Source organism: Fringilla coelebs (genome assembly GCF_963513975.1).
Source record: "Fringilla coelebs genome assembly, chromosome: 12".
Lineage (NCBI taxonomy): Eukaryota > Metazoa > Chordata > Aves > Passeriformes > Fringillidae > Fringilla > Fringilla coelebs.
Window position 1 is genome coordinate 21,320,705 of NC_140038.1, and position 19,360 is coordinate 21,340,064.

A 19,360-nucleotide genomic window follows, 5' to 3' on the forward strand; every position below is an offset into this window, starting at 1 on the left:
CAGCCCCCCTCATATCCACAGAAAAAAGGGAACAGACACCAGGAGTTTTTAAAATACCGTATTTTTAATTCTTAAAAAATACCAGGAACAGTATTTCCTGAACCTCACCCCACATCCAGAAAAATCCTCTTCCCTCTTCTCCATAAAATTAATATTAGCATAAATAATTCCGCTATGCCAAGGGCATTCCCGCCCTTAAAATTCCATGATTTCCATGGCACCAGCTATGTACAGGTATGATACACGTGGGCTCCCCAAACTGCTCTGCTGGGACAAAACTCATCAAACTGCTTTTTAATTAACCCTTTAAACTGTTTTAAATGTTTTCAAAATTATTTCTAAGTTTGTGGTTTGTTTCTTTGTTGTTTTTTTTTTTTGTTTTTCTGGCGGGATTTATATTTTCCCTCCTCCTTTCCTTCCTGTTTTTAGAAGAATTATGTACAGCTGGACACCGGAGATTTGGCAGTTAAGGTGCTTGAAATCACAAGAATTTCATTCAGTGCATTCAGACTAATTAACGCCTCCACTTAATTACTCCTCTTAACGAAGGCAGTTTGAGAGCTGTGGCCAGCAGAGCCCGGGATCTGCGACAGCTCCGCCGAGGGAGGGAGCAATCCATGGGGTTTTTTTTTGGGATAATATTTTTATTTTAAGGAGTTTTCCAGCTCCATATCAGGGACCCCTCATGTCGGTGTCCCCTCGTCCCCACTGCTGCCATCTTGGTGAAATCCCAGTTGGAAGCACCTCCCAGGAGATTTTGGGGGAGTTTTTGGTTGATTTGAGGTCTTTTTTTATGGAATCCCAGTTGGAAGCACCTCTGAGGATGTTTTTTGGGACTTTTTGGTTGGTTTGTGGTGTTTTTAATGGAATCCCAGTTGGAAGCACCTCTGAGGAGATTTTTGGGGAATTTTCCATTGGTTTGAGGGTTTTTTTTAATGGAATCCCAGTCGAAAGCACCTCCGAGGAGTTTTTTGGGGAGTTTTCAGTTGGTTTGAGGGGTTTTTGATGGCTTTTAAGTGCTGTACCACAAGGGGTGTTCTCTCCTCCTGCTGCAAAGCCAAGCTCAGCCCCCAAATCCCTCGGGATCCCGGGAATCTCCGGAGCTGGGAGGGGGCTCCTGGCCCCGGCAGAGTCACTCCATCCCGTGGGAATTCTGCTCCCGCTCGGCCGCTCGCCGGCGGCTCCCGCTCTTGAAGAACCCGAGCTGTGGGGAGGGAAGAGCAACAAAATCCCGCTGTTATTCCAGGAGCTTTTCATGGGATATCAGCTGGAAGTTGGTCCTGGATATCATTTTGGGGATTTTGGAGGAGGTTTTGAGGATTTTTGGTGGTGCTAAGGAGCTCGTGGGGGGCTGGACACTGATCCAGAGGGTTCCTCCAGGCATGGGAATCTCCAAAAATCCCCCAAAATGCGTGGCCTGGGGGCTGCTCACCTTCCAGAGCGCCAGGACCAGCAGGGCCAGGAGCAGGAGACCTCCGAAAGTGCTCCCAAGGATGATCCAGATGGGAATCTGCGATTCCTCGGGCTTGGAGATCTCAAACGTGATCTGCAGGAGAGAAAACACCACGGATTCCAGGCAGGAATGGCGGGAAAAAGGGGATGCCGGGAATGCTGAGCGGCCCTTCCTTCGGGAATGCTGCACCGAGGATTTGGCTCGGTTTTCCTGGGGAATCCGGAGATTCCAGGATCAGAGCTCGGCTCCGGCCACAGCTGCACCGAGTTTTTCCAGACCTGGGTCCCTCCATCCGCAGGGATTCTCCCAGTGGGATCAGGGCAGGGTGTGGCAGCATCCCAAATTTCTGGATCCCCCCATCCCAGGGCTGACCTGGCGGCTGGGATCCTCCTCCCGGAAAACGAAAGGGCTCCGGAAGCGCCGCTGGAGCGCGGCGATCGTGGTGAGCTTCAGTGCCTTGAACTTCAGCTGCACAGAGAGGGCTGGGATGAGCATCCCACATGGAAAAGGAGCCCCCATTCCCAATGGAATCCATCCCACATGGAAAAGGAGCCCCCATTCCCAATGGAATCCATCCCCCATGGAAAAGGAGCCCCCATTCCCAGCAGGATCCATCCCATCCCCTTGGCTTTGTATCCATAGGGATTCTCTTTGCATCCATGGGAGAGAAGGATGCAGGGCAGGCAGGGAGTGGGGCGGAACAACAGCAGGAAGGAGGTTTTAGATTAATTAAATTTCAATTAATTAATAAATTATGGAATTAAATAATCCAGAATGAGGCGCTGTGGATGCACGATCCAATAGGATAAGTGGATTTGGGAACAAAAACCACCCCATACATCTGTGGGCTTCCTGGGGAAGGGAAAAATCCCACATTTTTGGGGTGCGAGGGTTCCCTTGGGGGATTTCTCCCTGAAATCCACGTTTTCTGGGGAGCACTCACTGCTTTCAGAGACTTCATCCACAGATTCCCACGCAAGTGCAGGTTCAGCTCCTCGTTGGGGGCCAATTTCACCTCGCAGTCAATGGAAACCACGTCGGAGTTGCTGTGGTTCTGCAAAGGGAAATGTGGGATCACAGCTGGAGAGGGAGGGAAAATCCCACTGGGATTCATCCCTGGCAGGCACTGAGGGAGGGAGGATCCCATGTGTCCATCCTCCTGTGTGGCCAAATCCCCACATTCTTTAAATTTTCTCCCCCTTTTTCACCCCAAACTTCCCAGTTTTGCTGGGTTTTGTGCCGTTCTTTCCCTCCAAGTTTTCCCTTGAAAAAAAATGATCCTGATCTTTGTGAGCTGGAGAATCCCCTCGCTCCCCATAAACCCTGAGTATGAATGGAGCTTAAACTGCAGTGGCTGAGAGGAAAAATAAAAATAAACCAACTGAAAGGCTTAAAAATCTCCTAAAAAATTCCAGCACCCACGTGTCCCCTCCCACGTCCATTGGCCATCCCTGTTCCAGGTTTTTCCCTGTTTTGGGATATCCTGGAGCCAGGATTGGCCCCGTGCAGGTGAGTACCAGGTGTGGGGTGCGGGACAGGTCCTCCTCGGCCGGGGTTCTCCGGTAGTCAGTGCTGTTCCCCCAGATGCTGCAGGTCGTGTTTTCCTGTGGGAGAAGCCGATGGAATTCCAGCATGGACACGGGATCGTGGCAGTGGCTTCCCTACGCCCCCATCCCGAATCAGGGATCACCAGCATCCCCCCAGGATTTGCTGGAGCTGGGATTGAATTTGGCTCACTGTGGGATGTGGCTGGAGGGCTGAGATCCCATCCTAAACTGGGCTTGAATCCCATCCTAAACTGGGCTGGAATCCCATCTTAAACTGGGACAGAATCCCATCCCAAACTGGGCTGGAATCCCGTCCAAAACTTGGACAGAATTTCATCCTAAACTGGGACAGAATGCCATCCTAAAATGGGCTAGAATCCCATCCTAAACTGGGCTAGAATTCCATCCTAAATCAGGCTGGAATCCTGTCCAAAACTGGGACAGAATCCCATCCCAAACTGGGCTGGAATCCCGTCCAAAACTTGGACAGAATTGCATCCTAAACTGGGACAGAATGCCATCCTAAAATGGGCTAGAATCCCATCCTAAACTGGGCTAGAATTCCATCCTAAATCAGGCTGGAATCCTGTCCAAAACTGGGACAGAATCCCATCCTAAACCATGCTGGAGTCCCACCCTAAACCAGGCTGGAATCCCACCCTAAACCAGGCTGGAATCCCATCCTAAACCGGAATCCCATCCTACCTGGTCTGCCCGGAATTCCGAGGGCAGCAGGAGCCGGTTGCCTGCCCGGGTGGCCACGGGCACGGTGATCTTTAGGGTCACCCCTTGCACCGGGAAGAATCCCAGGTTCTGCAGCTGCCAGGGAAGAGCACAGGGACGTGTTGGGATCGGGGGATGGGGATCCTGGCTCCCAGGGCAGATCCCAAATCCAGGAAAACTTAGGGATCTGGTTCCTGCTCACCGTGAAGGTGCAGTGGAAGGGGGGCCCGATGGCGTTGGATCCATCCAGGGAATTGTTGGATCTGATCTCAAAATAGTCCAGGCTCGATGTCCTGTGGGACAAAGGGGGACGAAGAGGTTTGTAGGATTTCCCCTTTATTTGTAGGATTTCCCCTTTCTTTATGGGATTTTCCCCTTTCTTTGCAGGACTTTCCCCTTTCCTTTATTAGGATTTTCCCTTTCTTTGTAGGACTTTCTCACTTCTTTATTAAAGCAGAGCCATTCCAGGCCCTGGATCAGGTTTGGATGTCACAGGAGGTAAATCAATCTCTGCTCTGCAGCTGGAGAGGCAGGAAAAGAGCCAGGAATATCCTGTGGGAACCCATTCGAGAGCACCTGTGATGGCCCCAAACCCCCACATTCTTTCAAATTCTCTCCCTCCTTTTCCACTCCAAAATTCCCAAATTTGATCTTTTCCCTGCTCTTCTTTCCCTCCAGGTTTTCTCTTCATTCCGAACTGGAGAATCCCCTCACTCCCCATAAATCCTAAATATTAAAGGAATTTTATTTGTGGCGTTTGAGTAAAAAATATAAAATGACCGAAGGGCTGAAAAATCCCCGAAAAATTCCAGCAAGCAACGCCAGGGAATGTGCTTTGGGATCCCTGATTTTCCCATCAGCAGCTTCCTAAATTATCTCTGCCTTCATCCCTGGCTGTCCCAGACTTGGATTCCCGGTGATTCCATGCTCATCTCACAGCTGAGCTTCCCTCTGATGGTTTTGTGGGATGGCCACTGGCCCAGACACCAGGAGCACCTGTTATGGCCATTACTACCTCCAAGAATTCCCTTTTTTTTCTCATAAAAGCTCACCCTCACACCTCTTTAATAAAATTTATGCCTTTAAACGTTGGCAGAGTCCAGCTCTCCGTGGCTCGCCAATTTTATAAAAAGCTCTCCCCGACGTTATGGCTCCTGTTTTCTCAATAAATTCCCAAATTAAACCTGGGTTTGAAGGCTGCTCCCAGCTGGTTTTCCCAAGGGGTTTTCCCAGTCCAGGAGCTCCCAGGAGCTGCAGCCCACCCCAAACCCCTCACCTGGTGAAGAGCAGGTCAGCCTCGTACTTGAGCTGGAAGTTGAGGTGGGCAACGTTGTCCTCCTTGGTGCTCTCCTTCTCCTCGCTGTCACTGCAACAGCAGCAGGGCCAGGGGGTCAGGCAGCAGCCAAATGCCCCTGGGAATTTTTCTGGGGAATGCTGAACTTTTTTTTGGTTTTTGGTCAAAGCAGGATTTTATTCTGGGATTTTTGTCATTAAAATGACTCAGAGGGAAGTGTCACCCCCAGCAGCTTAAAGTGGTTCAGAGGAACTGGCGAAAATTTTCTCCAAAATAAATAATTGATATTAATAATTTAGTCAATTAATTCAATTATTTATTACTAATTTAATAAATATTAAGTTGATTTAATTTTTCCCTTTCTTTGTAGGATTTTCCATTTCCTCATATGATTTTCCTTTCCTCATAGGATTTTCCCTTTTTTTGCAGGATTTCCCACATTTCCCTGTGGGAAATCTTTACCTGTGCAGGAATGGGGAGTAAGGAGAACTTTGTAAAATTATTAGGAGATATTTTTCCTGGGACATATTTGCAGTGGGAGCACGGATTACAAAGCAGCAGTGGCTGGAGATCCAGCAGAGCCCAGCAGCTTCCAAAGGTACGGAAAAATCATGGATGTAAATTCCCGGATAAATAAAAATAGCCAGGTTTGGGAGCACAGGGCTGGGATAACCCACAGCAACTGGGTCTCCATGGGGTTATTCCATGGAAAACCTCTGGCTCTGGAGGAAGGAATCCCAAGGAAAGCTGGCTGCATCCTTGGGTGCCCAGAAAAGCTTCCTGGATCCCTGGAATTGTCCAAGGTTGGACACCCTGGGATCGGGGAAGGGGTGGGACAGGATGGGCCAAACCATTCCATGATTCCGTGATTCCAGAGGGAAAAAGCATCCCCAGACCTGCTGGCAACCATGTAGACCTCCATGCTCTGCAGGAAGACCGACTTGCTGAATTCAAAATCCAGGCGGAAAGCGACCTGTGAAGAAGGGAGAAACATCGGGAAAAACATCGTGAAAAACATAGGGAAAAGCATCCCAGGAAATAAAATCCCAAGTGCTGAGCAGGGCCAGTGCAGGACCCTGCAGGAGACACAATTCCCCATCCCACCAGGACAGAGCAGAGCCTTCCTGGGCACAGAGGATTTGCAGGAATTCTCTCAGCCCCTGCGATGGGAGCAACTTGCGGCTCCCTTTGGAAGCAGATCCCTCCAGAGGCCGGGATCGGCGGGAAGGGGAGGCAGCTGGAGAGAGCCAAGACCAATAAAACGGGATAAATGTGATAAATGTCACATCTGCAGTGACCTCAAACCGTCTGGGCCGGCACAGCTGACTGGAATATTAAAGCTCCTGCGGCTCTGGAGCCAAAATTCCATTTCCAGCCTGTCTTTGTTTTGGCAGGAGCGGCACTACCTGATGGCCCACGGACGCATTCCCGACCCCGTAGGTCATGGGGAGCCAGCTCCTCCTGCAGCCACAGGCATCCCGCTGGGATTTTTGGGAGCTTTAAAGCCGAGCCTGGTGCCTGAGGCTCATCCATCATAATCCAGGAATGGTTTCAGACGGATACAGGAGCCGGGGAGATTTTAGCTCCAGATCCCGCTTGTGTTGGTCCCTTTTCCCACGGGTGGCAGGTGGGATTCCATGCGGATCCCAGGTGGATTTCCCCATTATTCTTTTCCCACCTGAACCCTGAATTTGATATTTCCCAAGGGTTTATGGCTTATAAAAATGATAAGCTGGATCCAGGCTCATCCCAAATACTGGGAACACCATTTTGGAGGATGCCACCACCCAGGGGGCTTGGACTGGCTCTGAGCAGGATCCAGAGGCACCTCAGAGCAAGGAAAACCTCTCAGGTGGGGAAGGAGCCTCATCCTGCAGAGAATCAGCTCAGAGAAGTTCCCATCTGTGGTTTGAAGCCAACATTAAATTTTTCCACAGGACTGGAGGCAAATTCTGTCACCTGGAGGAGCTGGGTTGGATTCTGGGGCTCTCCTGAGCACCAGGGCAGGATCCCAACCATCCCAGCTTCCCTAAGATGCCTTTCAAACTCCAAAAGGGAAGAAACCAAAAGTTTATCTCCAAAATCCTGCTCAGGGCTGCCCAGATGTGACCCTGGGAGCAGAAGGTCCATGAGACAGCAGAGTGGGAAGTTGGGAATGTCCTACCTTGGCCTTGGCTCGGAAGAAGGGGTAGCTGACGTTGCACACCCTCCTGGTGGGGTGTCTGTCGTCACTGGCACAGTCAATGCTGATGTCGGTGTCGTCCTGAAACGCGACATGGAATGTCCAGGACACTGGGAATGAGCCCTGGGAGCTGCTCTTTGGGAAACTGGGAACACCCGAGGGGCTGAAAATGGGCCTTGGCTTTGGGAAAACAACCAACCAACCAATGGCCAACCAACCAATGGCCAGTGACCAACCACCAAAAACCAACCAACCAATGACCAACCAATTGACAGCCAACAGCCAAAACCCAACCAACAAGAAGAACCAATGACCAACCAACGACTGACCAACCAACCAACCAAAGAATAAAAACCCAACCAATCACCAACAAACCAATGACCAAAATCCAACCAAAACCCAACCAACCGATGACCAAAACCAAATCAACCATTGGCCAAGAAACTAATGAAAGATACAACCATCAACCAACCAGCCACCAACCAAAATCCAACCAAAGGATTGTGCAAGCAACCAGCCAGTCATCCAACCCAGCCTTGCTGCAGCTGGGAATTCTTCCCATGCATTTGTTGATGTTCCTGGAAAGGAGCATCTCTAGGAAGCAACTCCCAGTTTCCTGATTTTTTAAAATCCTCTTTATTAATTTAATTACAGCAGTGAATTAATTTAACTGTGGTGAACGAATGAACCTGATTATTCCTGGCATTCCTGATTTTTCTGGGATGAGGAGTCGTTGGGAAGCATTGAGAGACAACATGAGCTGTTACCCTGCATGGCCAGCAGCTCAGCTGGAATTCCCTCCTCTCAACACCGACTTTCCTGCTGCTGGAACACCTTCCACCTCTCCAGCCAGGCAGAGATGGGATGCAGTGTCCATCCTCACTACGACAGGATGAGCTATTCCAGCTTTTATCCCACAAGGGGTCAGTTTGAGCTGCTGCCACTGGAGAAGTCCTACCCAGGTGCCGGAATATCCCAGCACCAGCCACCAGCAACAGCCTGGAGCTCTCTCCCACTCATCTGCTGAAATTATGGGCTTTTTGGGGCCACAGCCGCTTTTTATTTATAAGACACAGATATCCATCCCCTCTGGACGCTCCTTGATAAGGAGGGACATGCAGAGACCATTATCTGTGACTCCTTCATGACCAGCTGCAAATATTCCCTACAACCACTGCTGCCCAGTGCTTTCTGTTCCCCACCATCCTGAGGATCTTCCCCGCTCCCTTCACTTTGTTTGGAATAATCTCCAAAAAATGCATTTCTCTTGTTTTGTGGGCAGCAAGCCCCACAATTTTCCTTTGGCACAGCTCGGAGAAAAACAAAGGAGATGGGATCTGCGGGCGGGGATGAAGTCATGGGGGGGTGAGGGAAGGCTCAGCAGCATCAGCACATTCCCAAACCTCGCTGGGAACAGGGAGGAGTCGCACCAAGATCGAGTGAGTGGGGCAGTGAAATTTTTGGGACACTCAGGGAGCATCCAGGGAAAGCCATGGAGAGGTGGCATCGCCCAGCTCGGTGCTGAGCTGTGGCCACATTCCCATGATCAGCTCCTATTTCCAGGAGTTATTTCTCAGCTGCAAAAACTCGCTCCTGACGGGAACTTGGCCATGTGCAGGGAGTATTTTTAAACAACTGCAGGAGAAAAATAGAGGGAAATAATTTCCTCTGTGTTTGACCTTCGCTCAGGCTCTTAAAACTGAAAACCTTTTTGTATTTCCAAAATAAAGAGCTGGAAGTGCTTAGAAACGGAGCCCATAAACAGCTCTGATTTATGAGGGATGGAGACAGATTTGGGCTCTGCTTTAGGCTGCAGCCTTCTCCTCCGGCCGGGATTAGCAGCACCCCTGGAAAAGCCTGGATCTGCCCCGGGAGCTCACCTTGGGGATCAGGCTGGCGAACTGCAGGTTCCTGGAGAAGGAGATGTTGAGGACGGTGCTGTAGGCGTTCTCCCCGCGGTTTTCCAGCGTGGCTTCCACCGCCACCCTCCTCCTGCCGCTCTCGATGACGAAGACCGAGGCGTCGAAGGAGAGGCTGAAGGCCGAGCAGTCCCCCCTGCGCAGCGCCCTCCGGCAGAATTCCCTGCAAGAAGGGGCATTCCCGGGATTTTACGACCATGGAAATCCCTGCTCTCCCTCTGTCCTGCTGTGGGAATTAGGGATTTTTGCCATCGTCCATAATTTGGGGATTTTTGGCCGACGGTGTGATGCTTTCTCAAACATTATTAGGAATGCTCAGGACAGCTGGGATGTAGGGAAAAAACAGATCCCATGCCAATAGCAAAGGCAGCTCTGAGCTCCAACATCCAACCCGGCCTTGGGCACTTCCAGGGATGCAGGGGCAGCCACAGCTGCTCTGGGAATTCCAGCCCAGCGCCTCCCCACCCTCACAGGGAACAATTCCTTCCCAATATCCCATCTGTCCCTCTTTCACCTAAAGCCATTCCCTGTGTCCTGTCCCTCCATCCCTTGTCGCCAGTTCCTCTCCAGCTCTCCTGGAGCTCCTTTAGGCCCTGCAAGGGGCTCCGAGTTCTCCCTGGAGCTTTCCCTTCTCCAGGTGAACATTCCCAGTTCTCCTAGCCTGGCTCCAGAGGGGCTCCAGCCCTTGGAGCAGCTCCGGGGCCTCCTGTGGATGCAGGGATAACCTTTAATAGCCTTGTAACCACGGAGCTGCAGTGCGGAATTATTTCCATGAGTCAAGCCCGTAATTGCCAGGTGGGTAATGCCAGCCTTGCAGTTATTCCCTGGTATGTCCTGATTTGTATCCCTGGAAATCATCACCATGGCACCAAATATTCGCTGGTTTGTGGGTTCCCTGAAAAACCACAGATTCCTTCCAGACAGGGAGCAGGGAGAGGCTCAGAAGTGCCAAGGAGCACCTCATGGAGGGCTCGGGTGAACCTTGTGGTGATGATGGATGAAGGACCAGTGACGTCAGAATTTACAGAACACAGACTGGGGCTGGATTTTTGGAGCCTCCCCCAGCTGGTGACACTCTTGGAGGATGCTCTGAATCACCTACTCACATGGCACTGGGAATGTCACTTCTGGCATCCAGCACCAGATCGGGGACACAGTGCTCGTCCTCGTTGCAGCCATTCCAGAAGGGGACCTGAGGGGACGAGGAGAGCAGCTCGGTGACAATTCTTCCAGAGATAAATCTGCCCTGGTGCCTTGGGAAGTGGAACTTTGGGAGGTGGCACTTGGGGAGGTGGCACTTGGGAGGTGGCATTTTGGGAGGTGACACTTTGGGAGGTGACAGCTGCTACCTACAGAGACCCTGAGGGAGGTGGGCCACCCGTCGTCCAGCATGGGGCCGTGCTCGGGATGCTCCAGCTCGTAGTCGATGGAGAACGTCACCGGCTTCACGTAATCCGCCGAGTCCTGTGGCACAGGGAGAGGCCTGAGAGGAGCCCACCGCTGCCCGGGCTGGGGCAGCCCCTCAGGGTGTCCCCAAAGGTCACAGATCTGTCCTGCAGCCCCAGCCCAGGGCTGGGGTGGAACAAAAAAACAGATCCCATCTCCAAGTTTGCTCCAAGCCCCATCCATCCTGGCCTTGGATGCTTCCAGGGATCCAGCGGCAGCCGCAGCTCCTCTGGGAATTCCATCCCACCCAGGAGTTCCTTCCCAATATCCCACCTAACACTGCCCTCTGGAAGCCCCTAGGAGCTCCTCCCATGCCTTGCCCCGGGGTGCAGAGGGATGCTCTGAAGGGGATGTTTTTTGGGCTAAATCACGAGCTCCAGCTCCATCTCCAGCCTCAAATTTCCCAAAAGTTCACGGCAGTTCAGCCGGGACTTGGGGCTGGGCCAGTCTGGCAGCTCAGGCCTGCCTGGCTTCCATGAGATTCTCCTCATTCCCTGGGAATGTTTGGGTTTGGCCAGGTTTGTGCATGGGCTGTTCCCTGCCAGCGAGGGATCCACCAGCTCTGCACCCCGGGGTGGGACCCTGCTGGGCCACAGGGGGACACCACAGGGACGGGCACGGAGACGCTGCATTCCCGACGGAAAAACAACGGGCATTGCTGATCTCGGGGCAGGAAAAGCAGCCTGACCCCGGGGTGAGGAGCACACGCCCTCCCCGAGGACATGGCTGGTGGAACGGAGCACGTGGAGGCTGATGTCACCGCTTGGGGACCCAGCAGCTGCCACGCGCTGGCAGCTCCGTCCCTGACCATATCAAACCGGCGGGGAGGAATCCAGCGGGAGGAATCCAGCAGGATGAGGCTCGTTCCCACCCCAGGATGCTGGAGAGAACACCTGCTGCTCCACACTCACCAGGACGTGGAAGGGGAGGGTGTGGCAGAGCTCCTGCCCGGCGTGCAGCACCAGCCCCCGCGGTGCCGCCCGCTCGCTGCCGTCGTCCAGGTGTGCCCGGGGCGAGTAGCGGCGCTCGTCGATGGTCGTGTTGTACCTGAGCCCTGCAAGGACAGCCCCAGCTCAGCCCTTGGGGCCACACGCCCCAAAGCCTGGGCAAAGAGTGGCCCCAGTGCCCATTCCCTGCTGAGGGAAATCCAGGGAAATCGCAGGCAGTTCTGGGAAAAGCTTCCCATCTCCAAGTGAGGAGTTTTGGGAATGAATTATTGCAAGACCCTGTAGAATCTGTGCAGGCGTGGAATTGTTTGGCTCTGGTCTGGAGGAATTGGAGCTCTCCCCTCACCTGGATGATTTGTGGACATCCTTGCACTGCTGTTGGAAAGCAACTGGAGATTCCCAACCAAACAGGGATTTCAGAGAACCACAGAATGGTTTGGGAAGGGACCTTAAATCTCATCTCACTGCAGCCCCTCCCATGGCAGGGACACCTTCCACTGTCCCAGGGTGCTCCAAGCCCCGTCCAGCCCGGCCTTGGGCACTTCCAGGGGCAGCCACAGCTGCTCTGGGAATTCCAGCCCAGCCCCTCCCCACCCTCACAGGGTGGGGTATTCCTTCCCAATATCCCATCTGTCCCTTTTTCAGCTTCAAGCCATTCCCTGTGTCCTGTCCCTCCATCCCCTGTCCCAGTCCCTCTCCAGCTCTCCTGGAGCTCCTTTAGGCCCCGGAAGGGGCTATGAGGTTTCTCTGGATTCTTCTCTTTTCCTGGCTGGACACCCTCAGCTCTCCCAGCCTGGCTCCAGAGCAGGGGGGCTCATCCAGCGGGTGACTCTTTATTTCCAGGGGAAATAAAGGTAAAATCAAATAAATAAGAAAATCCCACTCAGATTTTATCCCGCAGGGGCAGCAGCAGGGAGAAAAACACTGGATTTGACAGCACAAAACAAAACTCTTGCTCGGGGCGCTGTGAGTTTTTCCCTTGGCTTTGGATCCCGATTTTCCTTGGACAGCGTTTGCTGCTGGCTCACAGGGGCCGAGCCGCTATCGCCTCCCCGCTCCGCCGACTCCCGGGAATCCGCTGGGGATCACTCGGGGTCACGGCTCCATCCAAGGGTTTAACGGGAGGGCTGGCCAGCTCCCCAGATTCCCTGGATGTTGTGGAAAATGCACATCTGGCCAGCAGATGTGTCCCGCTGCTGCAGGAGGCGGGAGGGAATGGATGAGCCCTGCGGAACGCGGGCCGGGCACGTCCCCTCCTGTCCCGCTCCGTGTGACATTCCCGTCACACGGAGCACGGAAAGGCAAATCCCAGGAGAGCTCAGCCCAGGGAGCAGGTGAGGGATGAGGTGGGATTTATCCTGGGGGGGTTTCTTTGGCAGAAGCACCACCAGAACCCAGAGACTCAGCTGGGACAGGGATGAACCTGAGTGGCACCAAAGTAGCGGACGGACACGTGAGCCCCTCCAAGCTCCTGGGTGGTTTCCATCCCAAAAATTGGCTTTTCCGTGGGGCTGGAGACCAGAGCAAGGCAGGAATTGGGATTTTGTCCTTACCCACGCTGGCAGTCTGGAAGTGAGCGGAGAGGAAGAGGGCGGTGAAGCAGACGAAGGCCCTCATGCAGGTGGCCTCCTTGCCGTTGCGCCTGCAGTCCTTGGTGAAGATGTTGATCTTGGAGGGCTCGAAGCGGAGGCTGGCGTTGATCTGCACCACGCTGCGGGACCTGCGGGGTGGGGAGAGGGCACGGGATGGGCTCCAGCTCCGGATGGGACAGCCTGGAGTCTCCCACAGCTCCAGGTTTGCCTTTTTCACTCCTTTTCCCTCCTTTTTGCAGAAGGTTGGGAAGACCAAAGGAGCTCTCCGAGCAGAGCCCAGGGTGACCCATCTTGGCTGGGCACCCTCTGTCCCAACAGCTTCAAGGGACTCTCTAAACATTAATTAATATTTGAAAATATTGCTTTAATTAAATCAGACTGGAGGGAGCCTGGGCAAATCCCCACAAATGAATTTGGAACTTCTGGAGAACTATGGACGAAACTCAATGGAAAATAAACCCTGGCATCTTTCTAGGGCCTGAGGGTATTGAGATCCCACAGCCCCACTGGACAGGGGGTGGTTATTCAGGAAAGATGGCTCAGATCGTTGGGACACCAGATTTTCCTGGAAAAAAATTTGGCCTGATTTGGGCAGAGGAAATCAGGAGAGGGCACCAAGGATCCCAGGCTCACCAGAGCACCACGGCGTTCCCCAGCGAGCCCACGGCCAAGTCCACGAGCCCGTCCTCGTTCAGATCCAGCTGCCCGTGGATGCTGCATCCAAAATACATCAGGCCCGGAGCGAGGTCGGCGGCCGCGATCCGCTGGAAAGGAATGGGAGCAGTCCAAGCTGGATTCCAGCAGGAGCATCCCTGCCTGCCAAGGGTTTGCCAGGCTGACTCCGCCCGGCCGCTGAAAATCCCCCGTGCCAAGAGAACATGCTAAACATGGTTTTCCAGGGAATTCCTCTTGGGAAAAGAGAGAGCGTTTGCTTCGAAAGCAATTCCTCTTTGGAGACACCATACAAGACTTCTACTGGATTTACCCTGCGTATTTAACATTTATCAAAAGTGTAATAAAGAAATAAATAATTTAAATTTTTTAAAAATTAATTAATTAATTAATTAATTAATACATTTATAGCAATCCCTTGCAATGATTGCTAAACATTGCCTCTCATTTCAGGCCTTTCCCCCCACTATTCCATGGAATAATTCAGGTTGGAAAAGCCATCTAAGATTGTAGAGTCCAACCACCCCCCGGTGCTGCCAAGGCCACTGCAAATCAGGGATGACTCCACCAGTGCTGTTCCAATGCTTGAATTCCAATGTTTTGTCTTGGATGCCTCAAAAGAGGAAAGATCTGTCCATAATAATTAACAGTTAAACCCCTGTGTGGATCTGCCCTGCTCTACCAGTCCTTAAAACAGGGACAAATGATATTTTTTCCCATGAAAGACCAGGAAAACCAAGCACAGGCAAGCCCCACCTGCTTGTACTTCTTCAGGATGGTCTCCTGGAATCCCAGGAACACATAAATGGCTCCTTGGTGCTCGTCCTCCAGAGGGGCCCCGACCACCAGGTCGTTGTAGGAGTCCTGGTTGAGGTCGGGGACGGCAGCGATGCAGGAGCCGAAACGGGAATTCTGGTAACTCTGGAGGTCCACCAGGGCTCCGCTGGGAACAAAGAGGTTCTGCCAAGGAAAAAAAGGAAGGAATTCCCAAAGCATCAGCAGCAAGGCTGGAAAGAGGAGACACCCTCAAGCCAACAGTGCGGTGGTGTGGATTCTCCAAGGAAGGAGGGGAGAGCATACCCAGGGATAGGGGATTTTGGGGCACATCCCTGGGGAATGAGGAGCTCTGTGCCCCCCCTGAGCCAGCCCCACATCTGCTTTGCACCCTAAATAAATAACTCAATAATAGTAGTAGTAGTAATAATAATAATTCCATATTAATAATACATTCCTTAACAAATACTAATTCCATAATAATAAACATCCCATACTCATAATAAATTCTATAATAAATACAAATTTCATTAATAATAATGATAAAAATAAAAATAATTCCATCAATAATAAAGTGCCTTGGGTGTAGGGATTCCATGCTGCAGGCAGGTTTTATTTGCTTCATAATTCCAGCTGGGGGAATTCCTCATCCAGGGCACCTTCCACAGGGAAGCACCTTTAGGCTCTGGAAGGGGCTCTGAGCCCTCCCTGGATGGGGCAGGTTTGGAGGACGTCGCCTGGCTGGAGATGGTTTCTCCAGCGGGAAATCCACATTCCCACGTGGCAAAGATCCCATCCTAGCCCTTCCCTGAGACCCCACCGGGGGACAGAGCTGCCGTGAGAGCGCCCGGACGTCCCCGCGGTGTCCCCGGGTGCCACTCACCCCGCGCAGGCTGTACACGTAGACCTTGCCCCGCTCCCTGCCCTCGCTGAAGAACATGGGCGCTCCCACCAGCAGCACGTCGGTGACGCCATCCCCGTTCACGTCCAGGGAATTGATCTCACTGCCGTAGTAGGAGCCGATCTGGGGGAGACAGGACGGGGTGGGGATGATGCCACCACCCCCTGGATCCCCTGGATGCACAGGGACATGCCACAGCCACGCTGTGGATGCAGCCACACTGGCTGTCTTGGGTTGGAAATGGGGTGTGTGTTCTGTCACCATCTGTCAGAGCTGGGGCAGTTCTCTGCTGCTCATGGGGCAGTTTTCTTTATCTCTTCCACACCCAATCCCCCTCTCTGGGATCTCTTCTGTCCATGGGTCATTAATTATTAATTATCTCCTTTTCATGGGCCAGTGAGTGTCCCTGCAGGGCTGATCAAATTCCATCATCCCATGGGGAGATGCGCGCCCAGGGCAGGAGCCAAGCATTCCTACCTGGATAAAATCTGCTCTGGAACAGCCCAGCAGCCTTTGCCCCCTGCATTCCCAGAGGAGCAGCTTTCTCCTGCCCTGCATTCCCAGAGGGAGAGCAGGCCCATCTCCAGCAGCCCTGGAGCTGCAGAGGAAAACTCCCCCCTTGTGCAGGATCCTGCTGCAGCAGAGCCACAGCTGGCACTGCAGGAGGGCTGAGCCCCCATGGGATGGGGCTGTGCCACCACCATGGGATGGGACTGTGCCCCCACCCTGACACACAGGGGACAGGGACTGCTCTCACTCTCGCAGTGGTTTGTTTTATTTTTTTGTACTATTGCATTTGTATTTTTAATTTCCTAGTCAAGAACTGTTATTCCTACTCCCATATCTTTGTCTGAGAGCCCCTTAACTTCAAAATCAGAATAACTCGGAGGGAGGGGGTTTACATTTTCCATTTCAGGGGAGGCTCCTGCCCTCCTCAGCAGACACCTGTCCTTTCCAACCAGGACCCCGGCACATCCTCGGCTGCCGAGCCATTCCAGCTCGGGAAAACCAAGGGAGAGGGCTGATTTTTCCATGGGGGGAAAAGCTGCGCGGCATTCCCGGCTGGAATTACCTGCTCTCCCTTGAGGGCCTGGTGGATGGTGAGGTTCCTGTTGCTGTGCATGTTGAACAGGATGACCTTGCCCGTGTGGTTGAACCGCGGCGCTCCCGCCACGTAGATCCGCTCGTGCTGGGTGGAGATGACGGAGGAGACGGTGTAACCTGGGAAGGGATGGACACGGAGTGAGAATTCCCTGCCTGCTCCCAGGGTCTGCTTTCCATCAGCCCCCAGCTGCTGACACATCTCTGGCCACTTCCCAAAAAGGGAAGCTCAAAAACTGGGATATTTGCAAAGATGAAATCACCCGGACGGACCCCAGCGCCTCCAGTGCTGCCACGGACGGGGCTGTGCCGGGAGTTTTGGCACTGCCTGATTCCCCCCTCCTGTGCAAATCCTTCTTTTATCGAAGGTGAATCCAATTCCTACAATTCCCAGACTTCTGGGTGTTTTATTTCATGGCTCACATCAAGCTGGAGAGACACTCATGAGGTGCTGAGTGTTGGGAAGTTGCAGCTCCTGCTGCTCCGGGAACACCGGGCAGGAAAAGCTTCCCTGGTGCTGGATGTCAACATTCCCAGTCCAAGAAAAGCCATGAATCCATAAAAACCATCCCTCCTGATGGAAATAACCCTGACCAAGCCAGTGACCCTGAGCAATCCGTTTCTCCCACTGGGATCACCCCCTGGGCTGCAGCACTTCCATGGCTACAGACAGGATTTTGTAGGAATATAAAGCTGGGCCTGCCAAATCCCAGTTTTCAACCCCAAGTCCAGGTTCCTGAACTTCATGCTGAGGTTTAAATTCCAATGAAATCCATAGAAGTGGAACAGGATGCTCAGAGAAGCTGTGGCTGCCCCATCCCTGGAATGTTCCAATCCCAGGCTGGATGGGACATGGAGAAACCTGGGATAGGGGAAGGTGGAATGGGATGAGCTTTAAGTTCCTTTCCAACCCAAAGCATTTCAGAATTCTGGGATTCTATGTAACTCAGTGTCTGGCCAATCATGAAACTGAATCACATTCCCTGGAATCACATCCAGTTGAATTTTGAGTATCTTCATGGATTTTCAGACCCCTTTCCCTGCTCACCAACCTTGCCTGGGGTCCCTCTTTCCCTAAAAATGCCCCTCCTGGAGGGATATTCCTGAACCCAGCATCAGCCCTGAGCCCCCCGGGCGGCTCCTCAGCAGGATACACCAGCATTCCTTAATATTCCCAGAATTCTCACTCCAGGCAGTGGTAAAGAGACCGCAGTTGAGCTCCCACAGGGATTCCCATGGGACACCCACAGCCATCCCAGCTTGGGGGGACACTCTGCTGTCACCCCATGGATGATCCATGCGTCCCCATTCCCAGGGAAGAGCCTTGAGGTGCTGATCCCACAGAATCCCACCTCTCTCCCCGCCACGGGACAGCCACATCTCCGAGGAGAGGCTGCATTTCACAATCCAGGCTGATATTTTTATTCCAGAGCTCCAGTGGCTGCACATGGAATGGATTAACCCAGCAGGTATTTCCTGCCTAGGCATGAAATTCCATCAGTGCTTTGAAACCACTCCAAGAAAAGCTGCGGATAACCCGCCGGCTCGGCTGCTCCTGAATTTAAATCCCATTTGTGCCCCGCTCTGGGGCTGCAGCCGGGCTCTTCCCAGGTGAGGATGCTCCTGTGCTGCATCCCACAGCTCTCCCATGAGGAATACCCCCTGCTTCCTCTATTTTAAGGATAAAATCCCCAATTCCCCCTGCCCGTGGCAGCATGGCCTCGGTGCAGCTGTCCCACCTAAGTAGGCTCCGTGGTTTTTCAGCTCCTCTGGGAATTCCTGCAGGTAGGATTCCCGCAGGGGGATGACCTTCCCACTGCTGGTCTCCTTCAGGACAGCTCCGTTCCAGTCGTAGGCTCCCACTGCTCCCAGCAGGATCCCGTCCTGGGGGAATACAGGAGTGGTGGGAATACAGGTGGGATTTCTTCCCAAGTGGAGGCGATTCCATCCCTCTGATCCCACACAGACCGTTCTTCCAAAAACACCTGGAATGCTGGAGGGTTTTAAAACTGCTGGAATGACGCTTCCACCCTATTCCTGTTTTTCCAATGTGTTTTTTGCCTCCCCAGGAATTCCCAAGAGCTTTTTCCATGGACATCCCAGCACGTCCTTCCCGAGAGGTCATGGCATCAGGAGGATCTGCTGCAGATCCTAAGGGATGCTCAGGTCTCCCACCACCTCCCTTTCCCATTGGATAATCCAGCAGCATTTCCTTATCCTCATTTTAGTGATTAAACTCTGTAATTAATAATTTGTCCCAAATCCCAGTCTCCCTCCTGGAGCGGGGGGTGACAAACAGGACAAGGCAGGAGCAAAAGAAAAATTCCCACATTTCCTTTCTTACTTCCACAACGTGGGATGAAAATCCAGTCTGGGACATTTCCAGTCCAAAGGAGATCTCGTTCTTGTTGGTTCCTTAAACAAAAAAAGGGAATTTGTGTTCGATGGAGAGTTTTGCTTTCCTGGAACAGCTCCGTGGCCTCCTCTGGAATTGCTCCAACAGCTCCACATCCTCCCAATGATCCCATTTCTCCCCAAATCCCCCCCCCAATTCCACAGCCTCGTGCTGGTAGGAGGTCTGGGAGCTCTGCTGGGGTGCAGCTTCTCCCCTTGCAGAGCTGCAAGATCAGCCAAAACTGGGGATTTGTAGGTTTTTGCTTCGTAATTCCAACGGGGGGAATTCCTCATCCAGGGCAACTTCCACAGGGAAGGGCCAGGCTGGACAGAGAAAACTGGGAAACTGGTGGGGAGTTTGTGAGCTGGTTTGAGCCAAAATCCCCCAAATTCGAGATGTTTCATTCCCAGCCCT

At 52.7% G+C, this 19,360-nt stretch overlaps 1 protein-coding gene across 1 annotated transcript in view; it reads right to left on the minus strand.

The window, feature by feature from the left end:
* Nucleotides 1-1,076: 1,076 nt before the first annotated feature.
* The window catches only part of ITGA11 (integrin subunit alpha 11), a gene marked incomplete at its 5' end in the record, with an annotated part of 35,022 nt that continues 16,738 nt past the window's right edge, over nt 1,077-19,360 (minus strand). The window contains 21 exons of the mRNA XM_084213936.1: nt 1,077-1,204; nt 1,433-1,546; nt 1,826-1,921; nt 2,397-2,507; nt 2,971-3,057; nt 3,706-3,819; nt 3,926-4,016; nt 5,000-5,089; nt 5,914-5,990; nt 7,182-7,280; nt 9,080-9,281; nt 10,225-10,310; nt 10,472-10,582; nt 11,476-11,618; nt 13,065-13,231; nt 13,737-13,867; nt 14,532-14,735; nt 15,433-15,573; nt 16,523-16,671; nt 18,291-18,435; nt 18,896-18,966. Of these exons, the coding sequence (XP_084070062.1) occupies nt 1,133-1,204; nt 1,433-1,546; nt 1,826-1,921; nt 2,397-2,507; nt 2,971-3,057; nt 3,706-3,819; nt 3,926-4,016; nt 5,000-5,089; nt 5,914-5,990; nt 7,182-7,280; nt 9,080-9,281; nt 10,225-10,310; nt 10,472-10,582; nt 11,476-11,618; nt 13,065-13,231; nt 13,737-13,867; nt 14,532-14,735; nt 15,433-15,573; nt 16,523-16,671; nt 18,291-18,435; nt 18,896-18,966 (2,501 nt within the window). The 3' untranslated portion in view covers nt 1,077-1,132. The remainder of the gene's footprint in view (nt 1,205-1,432; nt 1,547-1,825; nt 1,922-2,396; nt 2,508-2,970; nt 3,058-3,705; nt 3,820-3,925; nt 4,017-4,999; nt 5,090-5,913; nt 5,991-7,181; nt 7,281-9,079; nt 9,282-10,224; nt 10,311-10,471; nt 10,583-11,475; nt 11,619-13,064; nt 13,232-13,736; nt 13,868-14,531; nt 14,736-15,432; nt 15,574-16,522; nt 16,672-18,290; nt 18,436-18,895; nt 18,967-19,360) is intronic.